This window comes from Hyperolius riggenbachi, chromosome 7, assembly GCF_040937935.1.
Source record: "Hyperolius riggenbachi isolate aHypRig1 chromosome 7, aHypRig1.pri, whole genome shotgun sequence".
NCBI lineage: Eukaryota > Metazoa > Chordata > Amphibia > Anura > Hyperoliidae > Hyperolius > Hyperolius riggenbachi.
Window position 1 is genome coordinate 251310177 of NC_090652.1, and position 16168 is coordinate 251326344.

The 16168-nt window shown below is 45.1% G+C and overlaps 1 protein-coding gene across 4 annotated transcripts in view; it reads right to left on the reverse strand.

Moving 5' to 3' along the window:
- LOC137524955 (dynein axonemal heavy chain 11-like) overlaps nt 1–16168 on the reverse strand; it is a 378600-nt gene that overhangs the window by 225987 nt on the left and 136445 nt on the right. For all 4 annotated transcript variants that reach the window (XM_068245507.1, XM_068245505.1, XM_068245508.1 and 1 more), the window contains 2 exons: nt 13398–13540; nt 6300–6461 (listed from right to left, as the gene is read on the reverse strand). In XM_068245507.1, the coding sequence (XP_068101608.1) occupies nt 6300–6461; nt 13398–13540 (305 nt within the window). The remainder of the gene's footprint in view (nt 1–6299; nt 6462–13397; nt 13541–16168) is intronic.

Genomic DNA, 16168 nt, shown 5'->3' on the forward strand with positions numbered 1-16168 from the left:
TGCCGGGACATGGAGGGGAGGTGCCCATGTGAGGATGAAGTCAGGCAGTGCCTGAAGTCAAGGACTGACAGAGGATCATGCCCGCCGGGATAGGTGGGACGCTACTCTGTCGAAGACGTTGCAGGGGCCTCGGAGAGCACAGTTATGTTGGAGCATGACCTGGGTTGGCAAGGGCCTAGCAGCTGGCATGGAGCCCTGGGGCAATTACTTTGGTTGCCCATATGGTAGCGCCGGCCCTGGGGGGTATGCACAAAATAGAGATGTTGGTATGTAATACAGAATTGGTAGACATCAACAATTACAGTAGCAAATGTAACATGATTAACAAAATGTATAGCAACTTCCAAGACACAAAAGAGATTGTGACCCTGCCCTTGCGAGCTTACAATCTAGAAGAAATAGGGAAGAAACAAGTGATGGGGATATATGTGTAATATGTGTACCTAGAGGCAGTGTGTTTTATTTAATATTTATATATTTAGTAAGGAGCACAACCTGACCAGAGATTGAAGGGGAATGTGCTAAGTTAGAATGTATGCTTGTCTGAAGGCTTTCGAATGTTAAAGGGTAATGTATGTGTTTTGGAAGGGAATTCTAGAGGAGGAGTAAGGCTTGTGAGAAAATCTTGTATACGTGTGTCATACATACTCACCGGTCCCGGGGTTCAGAAACCTGAACGCCATCCTGGCAAAGTTCCAGGAACAGCGTAGGGTTGGCACCCCTCACTTGCGGCAGTGGTCGCACGGTCTAGGGAGCACACTTGTGCTTCCAAGAGGTAATTGTAGCTGCGGCGGGTTCGGGGCTACAGCACTGGCACGAAGGCCAGGGTATTTAAACCCTGGCTCAACAGCACTCAGTGCTTTTTCTTCTATTGAGCATCTATAGCTTGTTTCACACTGTTTGTGACTCCCCTTGTCACCCCTTGCCCTGTCAGTCAGTCCTGTTATCAGTCAGTCCTGTCATATTAATCCAGTCGGTCCTCAGTCCGTCATTACCCTGTCCTATTTGTAGTGGATCTTTTGGCAGCCAATGAAGAGATTGATAGAAAGAGAAGAAGAAATAGCCCCCCCCCCCCTACAGCTGTGCTGAGCACCCTGCTTGGCACTGCGCCCAGAGGCTAGAGCCCATCTTGCCTTGAATTCAGAATCAGAATCATTTATTTCGCCAAGCATGAGCAACCATGCCCGGAATTATTTTTGGCACATACATATAGCTCAGGAAGAAGACAGAGAAGAGTGCATAGCAGCAGGGATAGATTACATTACATTTGCATACAATTTGCGTCAGAAAAATTACATACATCATAGTTCATTTGTGGCCTTGAGCTGACCAGCGGTCAGCCTTGTTGGCGTTGTGAGGTTGTTGCTTCAGTTGACCGAACGAGAGTGTCGCAGCCCGCCCCCCGCTTGTTGGTCTTGTGAGGTTGTTGCTTCAGTTGACCGAACGAGAGTGTCGCAGCCCGCCCCCCGCTTGTTGGTCTTGCCCAGATGGGAGTATGTGGAGTGAGTTCAAGTGGCTGACAGCCGTCGGGAAGAAGGAGTTCCTATGTCTTGCAGTCTTTGTGGGGATGGCCCCAAGTCTTCGGCCCAGGGGGAGCACACTGAAGTAACGGTGGCCTGGGTGCGAGGGATCATTGGCAATCCTCAATGCCCTGGATTTCAGTCTCTTGTTGTGCAGTAGTGCAAGTGAGTGGAGGGGGCACCCAATGATTCTCTCCGCCGACTTGATGACCCTCTGTAGTTTGAGCTTGTCACTGGCGGTGGCGCCAGCATACCAGACCAGGATGGAAGAGCAGAGGATTGACTCGATGGTGGCGGAGTAGAAGCTGGTCAGAATCTCTTGGGTCATGCCAACCTTCCTCAGCTGCCGTAGGAAATAAAGTCTCTGCTGTGCTTTCCGTTGGATGACAGTGATATTGGTCTTCCAGCTGAGGTCGTTGGAGATAGTAGTGCCCAGAAGGCGGGCACAGGGCACTCTGGCCACCTTGGTGCCGTCAATATAGATTGGAGGTGGGGAATTGACCCAGCCCTGGTGCCACAACAATGAACATGGTGCTTTTAATTAACCAAGAAACTTTCTAGACTTGCAATGGAACACACCAATCGTAAGTCATTAGCTGGTCTACTCGCGTACCAGTATTTGAAAACTGGCCAACAGATCTTCCATCAGCATGCACTGTACTGACCTATTGCTAGTTCTTCACTTATGTACCGCTATATGAAAAGTGGTGACAAGTAGCGATAAATAAACTTGTCCAATCCCTTTTCACCCACATTTTCCTGAAAATGTGATGTTTTATGAAAAATGGGGAATACATTATTGTAAATGGGGCATGGAGAATAGGGTGGCTTAAGTGGTCTTTAAGTTGAAGTTGAGTCAGTATTTCTGACTTGTGCATTAATGCCCTCTATGGGGTGTATGCACTAAATTGTGTTGAGCAGATGAACGTGTGTAAAGTCTTACCACACGATGAGTAGAGTGTAATGCAATACATGACGTGTAATGCAGGGGTCGAGTCCTGCGTGGACGCGGGTGAACGGCGTCCACCCTTTTTTCCTTCAGAGTGAACGCCGTTCACCCTGGCTTGTGTGGAGGGAGCAGCGCAGAGAAGGCGAGCTATGGGGACAGCGGGGATGGGCGGACATCTCCCCCCCCCCCCATCCCTCACCTTCGTGCTCCCCTTCCTGTCTCTCCCCTCCAGCGTTTTGAAGTGTCGGCCCGGCGGCGAAAGTGGGCGGAGACTTTCCGCCTTCTTCCAGCCGCAAGGGACGCTCCGCTCTGTGTGTGGCTAGAAGACCAGACTAGCCGCACACAGAGTGGAGCGTCCCTTGCGGCTGGAACGCGGTAAGTCTCCGCCCACTTTCGCCACCGGGCCCGACACTTCACAACACTGGAGAGGAGAGGCAGGAAGGGGAGCACGAAGGTGAGGGCTGGGGGGGGGAGATGTCCGCCCATCCCCGCTGTCCCCATAGCTCGCCTTCTCTGCTCTGCTCCCTCCGGGTGGGGGCACACCTGGCTACCTGGGCACATATACACCTGCCTACATATACTGAGGACATATACCCCTGGCTACATATACTGGGCACATATAACCCCTGGCTACATATACTGGGGACATATACACCTGCCTACATATACTGGGGACATATACCCCTGCCTACATATACTGGGGACATATACCCCTGGCTACATATACTGGGGACATATACCCCTGGCTACATATACTGGGGACATATACCCCTGCCTACATATACTGGGGACATACCCCTGGCTACATATACTGGGGACATATACCCCTGGCTATATATACTGGGACATATACCCCTGGCTATATATACTGGGGACATATACACCTGCCTACATATACTGGGGACATACCCCTGGCTACATATACTGGGGACATATACACCTGCCTACATATACTGGGGACATACCCCTGGCAACATATACTGGGGACATATACCCCTGGCTACCTGGGCACATATACCCTGCCTACATATACTGGGAACATACCCCTGACTACATATACTGGGGACATATACACCTGCCTACATATACTGGGGACATACACCTGGCTACATATACTGGGGACATATACCCCTGGTTACCTGGGCACATATACACCTGCCTACATATGCTGGGGACATACCCCTGGCTACATATACTGGGGACATATACACCTGCCTACATATACTGGGGACATACCCCTGGCTACATATACTGGGGTATATACCCCTGGCTACCTGGGCACATATACCCTGCCTACATATACTGGGGACATATACACCTGCCTACATATACTGGGGACATATACCCCTGCCTACATATACTGGGCATATATACCCCTGCCTACATATACTGGGCATATATACCCCTGCCTACGTATACTGGGCATATATACCCCTGGCTACATATACTAGGCAACTATACCTCTGGCTACATATACAGGGGACTACTATACTCATGGCTACTTATACTGGGGACACCTATAGACCTGCTAACCTGGGGGTACCTATTTTGGGGGAACTGCTGTCAGATTATCTGCATTTTTGTGGAACCGCTGTTATGTATTTTGGGGAACAGCTGCCAGATTATGTGTATGTTAGGGGAACGGCTGCTGCCAGATTACGTGTATTTTGGGAACTGCTGCCAGATTGTGTATGTTTGGGGGACCACTACTGCCAGATTATATGTCCTTTGGGTGTTACGTGTATTTTGGGCGATCCGCTGCCAGGTTTCGCGTATTTTGGGGAACTGCTTCCAAATTATGTGTATGTTGGTGGAACTGCTGCTGCCACATTGTCTATTTTGGGGGAACCACTTCCATATTATCTGTATTTTGGAGGAACTTCTACCAGATTATGTGTCTTTTTGGTGAAATGCTGTCAGATTACATCTATTTTTGGGGGATACACTACGGCAGAGCTCAAACTTCCTCGGCAGACCTTTTACATCACTGCTAAGGTCATGTATATTTGGCCCCACCCATGACCACGCCCACGGTGTGCTTGACCACGCCCATTTTGTGGCGCGCCGGAGTTCTCCAAGTGAGTCCACTCACTTCTTTTCCCAGGACTAGACCCCTGGTGTAATGCATTACACTGTACTCATCATGCGTATGACTTTATGGATGTTATTCTGCTTACTGCAGTTTAGTGAATACACCCATATATTCCCTGCTACATGTACACAGTGTGTATTCATGATTCTGGTGGGGTGGAACTGTAACAGGGGAGGAAGCCGGTCAGTCCTTCTCCATAGAATATCTGTAGCAAGAATGATGGATGAAGGGGCTTCGTCAAGTGGACAGAATGCAGATAACTACACACTCTGGTAATGAGCAACCTTGCTTCTGTGGCACAAGTATTCTTGGGGGTACTTGGGCTGGTTTTAGGGGTACGTGAACTCTTCATAGTAAATCTGTTACAATGAGTTTGTGGATTTCAAAAAAATGATTAATCATATATTTATAAGCCACAATTGGTGTGTTGATTGATGGTTCTATCACCCCCACCACCCACTGTTTAGAGTAAGGATAAAGATGCATTAAACACGGTAAGGAAAGTACCAAATTAGAGCCACACCCACCAGCAGTATGTCCATTCTCTTCATTTGAGCTCTTCCCCTTAAAGTACAATTCGTGAAAACATCCATTCCAGGTTTTATAAATTAATAAAAATCTCCAGCTTTAGCAAATAAACCCTATTGTAAATACAACAGCTTTGCCATTCTTTTGCGTGTCTTTGTTTAGTTTTTGCTTTAAAGAGAACCAGAGACGAAGCACCCTCATGTATTTTACCATATATATCAATGGGAACATGACAGCAATCACCTACCCTGCTCTCTGTTTCATGCTTCTTGGCTAAATCTGCCTGTTATCAGCCCTGATAAGAGAATCCCCAACTGAGCATTCAGCCTAGCTTTTCCAGTAATGATTATAGCCGAGTCAGTCTTCTATGATGTCTTTTCATGCCCAAGCCTCCCCCCTAGTGGCTCTGCTTTGCTGTTTCGAGGATAAATAGTAGCAAAGCAGAGCCACAAGGGGGCAGACTTGGGCTTGAAAAGACATCACAGAAGACTGACTCAGCTATATTAATTCTGGGAAAAGCTAGACTGAATGCTCAGTCCGGGATTCATGAGGGTGCTTCGTCTCTGGTTCCCTTTAACCGCTTTTCTACCACAGGTTATAAAACCACAGCAATTTTCACATATCACGCTCCTCCCATTCATTCACCAATAACATTTCCTATGCATTTTAAAGAGAATGCCAGTGATCATTCATAACAGGCACTTTTTTATTGGCCTTGGGAACGCATATTCCCATTCACTGAACACGAGCCAGCGAGGCGGCGATGGAGACGAGCGGGTGCACAATCACGCACAGCAAGGGAAACAAACAAAGATGCGTATCTATGCCCCTGATCTGCAAGTGAAGTTTTCAGGGGGATAGACATGCATAGCAAGATTCCAGAACCAGGTAAACACACCCTGTTGTGGGCAAATGTGATGAAAATAAGCACTGTCCCACACAGTACACTGACTGTACTTACAGTCAGTGTGCATCAATTCCCTGATACTCATTAGTGTTGAACTTGACCTAGATGTAGTTCCACCAGCACTCCTGATGTTGTGGGCGGAGAGGGTGGATCTGGCTACTGCATTGTGCTCGGTGGTTTGTATTGAGCTAGCATTGAAAATACACTATATTGAAATGGATCAGATAGCTGATAGCCTATTCAAGGCTGTGTTTAATTATTTTTTCTCATTAATAAGCCAACGCATGGCCATGTCATACTTACTTCAATCCCCTCTAGTTTCTGGATAAAACTGCTGCTGACTGACTGAAGAGCAGCAGGAGGCCAGGAGTGGAACCAGTCTATGGCCGTACAGTTCACTAGTGCTGGGAACTTTCTTGCTCTGGCTCTTAAAGTGAAGCCCACAGGTGAGAAGCAAAGAACCACCTACAGGAAAGTAATAATCACAAAATAAGTTTAAAAAAGAATAATAAGCTTTAAAAAAAGATAAAAAAACAATAGCTTTGATGCAGCTTTTACATTTTTTTTTTTACTTTAATTGTTCATGTATGATGCATGACCAGCTAAGGCTTCTTCCCCCGCTCAAGAGGTATGAGTAACTAAAACATGCATGTTATCGAGATAGATGTAAGGTTCATACACGCGTACGAGCGATGCCGCCTGGCAGTGATCGATACCTGATCCCCAGGGTGACATTACACCGCTGACACTGTACATACACATTGCTAACCTGCAGCCTAGCAACATGTTCTGTTGGTTCTTAATCATGGAAAATCGAGAGTAAGTTTGATGTCAGCAGCCTCCCCTTCAACAATATGGTAGTTCACAGCAGGACCTCTTTGTCTTATCCTGTCCTTTCCCCTCTCCATAATACAGGGTTCAATGATCAGCAAACAGCAGAAAAGCTTATCTGTACACTAACTGGGAACAAATTATCACCCAAAGCAATCCCAACATACATATAATAATTGCAGTATTTGTATAGCGCCTTTCTCCTGTCAGACTCAAAGCGCTTGGGAGGCAGACACTAGAGTGCACTCAGTACATGTAAAGTTGGGGGGAGGGGAGAGGAAAGTTTGGACACCTGAAGTGAGAGGGATATGGAGGCTGCCATATATATGTCCTTTGAAGCAATACCAGTTGCCAGGCAATCCTGCTGATCCTCTCTCTCTCTCTAATACTTTTAGTCATAGACCCTGAACTAGCATGCAGCAAGATTAACTGCAGGCTTGTTTAAGGTGTGTGATTCAGGCACTATTGCAGCCAAATAGATAAGCAGGGCTGCCAGGCGACTGGTATTGTTTAAAAGGAAATATGGCAGCCTCCATGTACCTCTCATTTCTGGTTCTCTTTATTGTGTAAACAAAGTAAAAGTAGAAGGCTGCGCATCCCTGACCCAATACTGTACAATTGAATGGTTAATCGCTATGGCGCACACCGCCCCTCCTGGACTGAAATGTACGCCCGCATCCAAACAATGCAATACTGGTCTATGGAGAAATTTTAGCTTCCATCATAGTTTTGCATGCAAAAATATAATATACTGGACATCTGCACCAACGTTGAGGTAAATCTCCAGAGCAGATGCTGTCTTTATTGTGTAGCTACTGGTGGTAGCCCTAAACTCAGGATGCTAGTTAGGTTGCACAGAACTGCAATCTTTTACGGAGGCTGCCATCTTGACTAACTTATAAAAACATATCAGTTACAGGATAGAGGGCCATATGCAATTCACTTTTTCACCTGACTTTTCTCCAAGGTGATATTTTTAAAGCTGTCAATAAAATGCATTTTAAGCCACCAGAAAGCAAGAAAATAATCAAAATAATTTTGATAGTAATTTTTCAACTACTTTTGGTACTTTTTTAGTTCAAAAGTGCTGAAAAGTTATTTTAAATCGAAGTTGAAAAATTATCTCCTGGGAGAAAAGTCAGGTGAAAAAGTGAATTGCATATGGCCCCTAATGTTTTTCTCTGGCTAAAATACTTTCCAATCCACCTACAGATCAGTAGCTGAGACTTTCCTGATTTAAATACCTGTACCAGTGGAATGATTACAGCAAAAGGACGAGCATGACAGCCAAAAGACTAACATTTGAGGATTTGATCAGCATGGAAGCCTCTACAGCTCCCAGATGACAGGTGTACTTTAATATCAACAGCAACAGACTCAGGGTGAGCATTTCAGTCATTCTTCAATCTGTTCTGGGTTACAGAATTGCAGACTCCCTTTAGGTAAATCAGACTATGTCAGTTTCATATTCAGCTTCTGTTTATGTACATACCAATAAACACATAAACTGCGGGCCGCATGATTCACGCTGTCAGTAAGAAAGACTATCATTATTTCTCCCCAGCCACCAATCAGGTCTTTCGTTTTGATTGGTGCCTATAATAATGACAGTAATTAGTACAGAAACTTTGATAGTTGAGGCCTACGTGACTGCAGCAACATATAATAAATGTAGACTGCCCAGCAGAGGACGCAGGTACTTCTGAAAAGCAAAAAAAGGCCCCTCGATAATTCAATTTTCCTTATGTGATCAGTTGACTCCGTACGCTGCACTTGAAAGCTGCAACCAGATAAAAAATCAGTGCAAGGCAAGACTTTGGGAGGCTATTATGCTGGCGTCCCCTCCTCCAGATTTCACACACTTTCATGGCTCCATATGAACTTTGCACAGTGGGAATGGTTCCAACTTCAATCCACAACTTGATCAAGAGAAGGAAAAGTGCTAATAGGTGCCCGAGCGTCAAAATAGGGTACCTCGATTCAACATTCCAGTTTCTTTAGCTAAAATAGAGTCTGTGAAAGAAACCTAGCTGGGTTTTTATCTACATATAATAAACTAAAAAAAAAAATACTTAAAGACAGAGGTGATCTGTGGCAGAACGTAGCTACAGAATGAAGAGCTGCGGATCCCAAACTAGCTTTAAACAAAAGTACAGCGGTCTGGGCTATTGTTACATTTAGAAATGAATGAAAGGAAGGGCTTTCCATTAACTCTTATCATGGGAGGGGGAAGGGTGGTCATTGTTCTTCTTTTATAACAAAAAATGACATTATTGCTTAAGGTGTGCCTGAACTCCGAGACCAAATAGGATTCCTCATACAGGTCAGTTTTACACGGACGGCTGAACTACACACTAGCTAGGCTGTTCCAATCTGCCGGGCAGCAAGGCACCCGAATGGCACAATGACAGCAGAAATGGATTAAGGTGAAATGGGGCTCTAGGCAAGATAGCAGTTTTTGCCCGAAACTGGTGGTTACCTGACTTTTTTCAATAAGATTTGGAGGGAGCTAGCATCCACCAGGCCCCTAGACTCTCTCCACGCCCTAGGGAACTGCCTAGGATTGCTTTGTGGATGATCCTGCTCTGAATGGCAGTGTTTGTACCTCCACATGTGTCAGCATTTGATATGCAGTGTGGCTACCCGGCAGAAATGAACGCACCTCCTACAGATCCCCGTGGGAAAGAGGCCACACTGTATCTTTTGCTTGCACAGCTAAAGATCTCTTTAGTAGAAGCTCCTCATCTCTGCAAGGACTATCTGTCAGCCCCTACAAAGTGGTCAGCACTGCCTGTTTGACCTTGCCATGCCCCTATAATGTAAAGGAAATCTGTCAGGGGAGCAGCAGAAGCAGAATGGACCTGAACTGTTGCATAGCACACACTGAAAAGTCTTTATTCCACAAATAGCTGTTGAAGAAATTCGCTGCTGTGATTAACTTCTTCCCGACCGCCTCACACCCCGAATGGTGGTGGAAAGGTGGTGACTCCAGGACTGCCTAACGCCGATTGGCGTCAAGTCCTGGAGGTGGGGATTAGCAGGGAATGCATGCGTGCATGTGCGCACGTTCCCTGATCATAAAAAGAGTTGGGAACCATTAGCAGCCTGCAAGCCGCGATCGGGGCTGGCAGGCTGCAATGTAATAAAAAAAGCTAATGAACTTTTGTGCAGCACTGAGATCTAGCGCATCACTTTACACAGGACAGCCCTGTCACTTAGCTGTCCCTCTGATTGGCTCACAATCTAATCCCTCTCATAGGCATGGAATGTTGTATACGGAGAGCAGTCAGGGCCAATTCAGGGGGGAGGGAGGGAGAGGGGGAAAAAAACATTTTAAAATTAACTTTAACCACTTTACCCCCAGCGGTACGAATTTCTCCGTCCCTTTTTTCCCCCCTAAAAAACCAGGGACGGAGAAATCCGTACCTTCCGCGCTACCGCCGCTGTCCACGCTCCCGCTGCTCGTGCGCGCGCACCCGCCGCTCGTGCACGCCGCCGCCCGCTCGCCCGGAGATCAATGAACGGGAAAATCCATTCCCGTTCGTTGATCTAGCCCTCGCAATGATCTGCTGCTTCTTTCAGAAACAGCGAGATCATTGTGAGTCTCCCAGCCTCCTACTGCTCCCTGTAAGCGTCCTTCCGGACGCTTACATGTCGCATGTAAACAAACACTCTGTGGCCATCTTGTGGCCAAATAGTAAACTACACCCTAAAAGCATTTTACATATACAAACATTACATTTACACAATAAATTAACTCATTACCTCCCACACTCCCCAATTTTTATTTTTTTTTGTAATTAAAAAAAAAAAATACAATAAAAAAAAACATAAATAGTTACCTTAGGGACTGAACTTTTTAAATATTTATGTCAAGAGGGTATAACACTGTTACTTTATAAACTGCGGGCTTGTAATTAGGGATGGATGCAAAACTGAAAAAAATGCACCTTTATTTCCAAATAAAATATTGTCGCCAAACATTGTGATAGGGACATAATTTAAATGGTTTTATAACCGGGACAAATGGGTTAATACATTTCATGGGTTTTAATTACAGTAGCATGCTTTATTTAAAAACTATAATGGCCGAAAACTGAAAAATAATAATTTTTTCCCACATTTTTTCCTATTTCCCCATTAAAACACATTTAGAATAAAATAATTCGTGGCATAATGTCCCACCTAAAGAAAGCCTAATTGGTGGCGAAAAAAACAAGATATAGTTTATTTCATTGGGATAAGTAATAATAAAGTTATAGACGAATGAATGGAAGGAGCGCTGAAAGGTGAAAATTGCTCTGGTGGTCAGGGGGTAAAACCCCTCAGTGGTGAAGTGGTTAAAAAAATTGCAGCAGCAATCAGAGACCACCAAAAAAAATCCTCTATTAGTGGCAAGAAAAGGAGGTAAAAATCATATTGGTGGTAAGCTGTATGGCCGAGCAATAAATCGTGAAAGCTGAATTGTAAAAAATCGCCTGATCACTAAGGGGGAATAAACGTGGTCCTCAAGTGGTTGAAGTTGGCTTATGTGGCCGATAATGACCGCCTCAGACGATAATCTGATGTGTACAACAGCCTTTGATCGCCGCCCAGCCAGCGATCCGCCAGGTGGATCAACTTGGCTGAGCGACAGCCAATACCTTTGTTATCACCACTTGCCCCGCCTGCCATGTGAAGCCACATTACTGTCAGTCACCTCTCCGCACTGCAACAGCTGGCTCTGCATCTGTACAGCATTGGGCCAGTGATGTCGCCCGAGGGATCGGAATCCGGTCCCCATCCCCATTTTAGAAGCAGCAGTAGTAGTAGTAGTAGTAGTAGTAGTAGTAGTAGTAGTCATTCCTATAATGTATGGTTATGGTATTTAATAGAATGTTGAAATAGAGCATAATAAATAAATGTATAAATGTTGGGACTCTTACATTTCCGGCCGCTAGAATCTAGTTTGACCTTCCGCTTGCATAAATGTTGAAATTTAGAAAGAAAACATGTACGTATGACACAGTAGAATACATTTTCATTTACAAAATTCTAACTTTTAACATGTCCATTTCTCTATGGCATCAGGACTAGCAGCAGGTGAGTTCTGCTGACTTCTTAGTTGAGCTTTAAAGTGTATCTGAGGCGACATGTGATATGTTGAGATTAACATGTGTATGTAGTAAGAAAACATATTAATAACCAGGCTGTTTTACTAGTTTTATTTTGCTTCCTGAAAGAGTTAATTTTTAGGCACGGGGTGACAGCTTCTGTCTTGTTGGGAATATAGTAAAAAATCACTGATAAGCAAATTACAGCCATAAAGGTTTTCTTGGTAGAATACAACTTCTGAGAGCAGAGAGAGATAGAAAATGGTCAATATTTCATGTATTTTCATTTAGGCACACTTAATAGACTGACACTGAGCCGTTACAACAAAACATTAATTCTAATGTTTAAATATAAAATAAAATCATAGGATATCTATAAAAAAAGGTCATTTTAGGAGTAGGAGGATAAATACAATTGTTTATCTCATCAGTTTATTTTCACCTCGGGTTCACTTTAACTACGGTATGTCACATACTGTATGGATTGACATAACTTGTAATAATGATTTTCTCACTAAAGGTTATCATGCTGTGCCTAATCTTTTATAGCAGAGAGGAAGGTCTAAGTATAGATTCACTTCAAATAAGACAAAATATATTTGGAGTTTTCCGTATTCCTGATCGCTACAATATACACAGGTAAAAATTTAAAATAATGTAAATACACACAAATAGGAAGTACATTTCTTCCAGAGTAAAATGAGCCATAAATGACTTTTCTCCTTTGTTGCTGTCAAATACAGCAGGTAGTAGAAATCTGACAGAACCAACAGGTTTTGGACAAGCCCATCTCCTCATGGGCTATTCTCATGGTTTTGTTTATTTTAAAAAGCAGTTAGTGAAGGGCAGTTGCTCTGCCCAACTGCCAAAAATGTGTGCAAACAGGTAGGGGGTGGTCTGCATCTTTATATAAATCCTTTTCAGGGATTGTCTCTTTAGAAATAATAAAAGCCTTGCAGAGAATCCCCTATGAAGAGATGGACCAGTCCAAAACCCATCGATTCTGTCAGATTTCTACTGCTTACTGTAAGTGACCGCAAAATAGGAGAAAAAGTCATTATGGCTCATTTTACTATGTTTACATGTATTTTAAATCTTACAATTTTCGCGATAGTGGTCCTTTAAGACTGAGTTTATGGTAGAGATGCTAACATGAGAACAGAAGGGCAGGTTGGATTTCTTTATATAGGAACCTTGTAACTTCAGATCACACAATACACTTCCTCTTATCATTCAATAACAGCAGCCATACTGAAATGGCACTCATAAATGAAACAAAAAGAGCTTACACACATACACAGAACAAAATACCCTTTTCAGTTTTGATAAGCTGTGTTAATGCTTAAATGATGATAAAGAAAATGGTCACAATATATTACGGGGCAATCAGTCAGAAGTGGATCAAGGCAGATACATTTATCATTCCCTCTCCTCTGCTGAGTTTCCAGGATTCTCAATGCCATTATTTTAGCCGCACCTTTAGCTGTCGGCGGATCCTGTCAATAAAGAATTGCCAGCAGTTGTCTCTTGAGTCAGGCAGGCCAAGACCCCGCAGCTCCATCCTGGTGGAAGATACAATGGTGTCCATCTCCTCTTCACTGAACAGGTCAGGGATTTCACCTACATGTAGCAAACATACACAGGGTGAGTACCGGTACATAGCATCCCATCATAGCATTAGCAGTAAACCAATGATTCTTAATATAATTGCAAATCATTCTGTATAGTAAAATGATGCACCTGTGTGCCGTGCGTGCGCACCGCAACCTCTGCCTACAACAGGAATGCCATGCAGTTTAGCTGTCAACTGGCCACAGTGTGTCTGTGCCGTACATACTTACATCCTTCATTTATAGGAGTTCTGGCACAAAGTTTTGAATTAGGATGGCATCATTTATTGTTTAACTTTAAAAGATTTAAAGTGCAAGCTTTTAAAATATAGCAATATCTTCCCTATACTGGGCACACAGTACAGTTTAATATTTGCCAATACCTTCTGTTTGAAGTTAATAAATTGTATTTAGGTGTCAGGAAAGGGTTACCACGCATTCATGTCAATTGGCGCCTGTAGAATATCTTTAAAATTACAAATATTCTACTACTGAATTCCAATAGTAAAATTGCCAAGCCCTAAGACCTCCCTTTACCAATACTTAACCCTAAGACGTCCCTCTACTGATGCCTAACTCTAAGACCTCCCTCTATCGACAGGGGTTTAACTAGAAATCGCTGGGCCCCTGTAACGCTCGGTGAAGCACAGAGAGGTCTGATTACCGGTGACCTGCAGCGTCACGGGGAATACAGACGTATACCAGATTATGTGTGATCTGCAGTATCACCGATAATCCAATATACCAGCTAACCTCTGTTCACCGGAGTAGAGTGTAGTGTTTTGGTGTAACAGTAACACTTAGAGGACTAGGCCTCAGTACAGTAAGACGTACTGTACAGATTACTTCCGCAACCCTGAGCTCTCCAAGGCGGGAGGAGTCAGACTGCTAGCAGGAAGTATCTTCTGAAAGTCACCCTCAGGCGGAAGGGTTACTAACAGAACGAAGAACCTCCTCCAATGATGAGGTCGGTTCTCGAGGTCGGACAAGCCAGGTCGTACACACACAGACAGATAAAGTACAAGATCGAGAGGCAGAGACGGAGTCAAAGTACAGGCAGGGTTCGGCAACGGGGTATCAGGTATATCGGGGTACAGAATCAGGAGGCAGAAACAGAGTCTAGGAGCGAGCCGGGGTTCGGCAACGGTGTATCAGAGATAACGAGGTACAAGATCAAAGTTCAGAAGAGTAGTCAAGGCAGGCAAGAAGTCATAACAAATGTCACAATCAAACTAGTACTTTAAGCTATCAACAAATCTATCTTAGTGTAGGATTACAGCTCCAGCTGGTCCCGGCACACTAACGGATCTGACTAACGGATCTGGGTGCTCCCACGTATGTGAACGCAACGCCAGACAAGGAACAAATGAACAGCCAGCAGTATATATACACATATCCCCTCTCCAGCACCTCCCTAAGTGCTGGACCAATGAGGAGTGAAGCTATGGTCAGCTGACCTGCCTGGTCAGCTGACTCTCCCCTGAGAGTAATAAATTATGTTTGAGTGCGCGCGCGCGCGTCACTCTGAATCTTGTGGGACTATGAGTCCCAGCAACAGCAGCCCCGTTCTGCGGTGTCCCCGCAGCGGGGATCTGCTGGCTATCTGCCGCATTCAGCGCGGCGGTTTCGCCGCGTTCTGCGGCCTGATGCACGGAGGCAGCCGCCTCATGATGCGAGGAGGCGGCTGCCTCTCCGTGCGAGAAGTTCCTGTGTGCGGAAGGAGCCGCCCGCCGCTGGCTCATGGCGGCGGCTCCTCCGCGCTTTCTCACAGTACCCCCCCCCCGAGGAGTGGACTCCGGACAGCTCCTTCCAGGTTTTTCTGGATGTACAGTATGAAATTCTTTCACTAACTCGTCCGCATGCATGCGATTCCCCGGTACCCATTGTCTCTCCTCAATGCCGTACCCCTTCCATTGTACGAGATACTGCACCGAGTTCTGTACCGTACGTGAATCTATAATCTTTTCCACTTCATACTCGGGTTGGGCAGGAGACAGGAGGAGGGGGGGCGGGACCCACCTGGACTGCAGGTTTGAGAAGCGATACGTGGAAAGACCTCACTCCACGCATACTGGTGGGAAGATCAACGGAGTATGTGACATTGTTAATCTTCCTAGTAACTGGAAACGGACCCACGAACCTGGGACCAAGTTTGTCCGAGGGTTGTTTCAGGGTCAGGTGACGGGTTGACACCCAAACCAAATCTCCTGGTTGGAATTTCCATTCCAACGAGCGTCTCTTGTCAGCCTGACTTTTCTGACTCTGGAATGCCTTTACAAGGTTATTTTTGATGATCCACCACATGTCCTTAAATGATCTCAGCCACATCTCCAAGGCTGGGAACGGAGTGGCCACAACTGGCAGTGGGGAGAATTTAGGCAGTTTACCGGTCACAATCTGAAATGGGCAGAAACCTGAGGACGAACTCTTTAAGTTATTGTGGGCAAATTCTGCATAAGGTAAATATTTCACCCAATCATTCTGTGCCTCAGCAACGTAGCATCTCAAAAATTGCTCCAGCGACTGGTTGACCCTCTCCGTCTGGCCATTTGTCTGTGGGTGATACCCTGAGGAAAATGACAATTTCATGCCCATCAAGTGACAAAATGCCCTCCAAAATTTCGAAATAAACTGAACT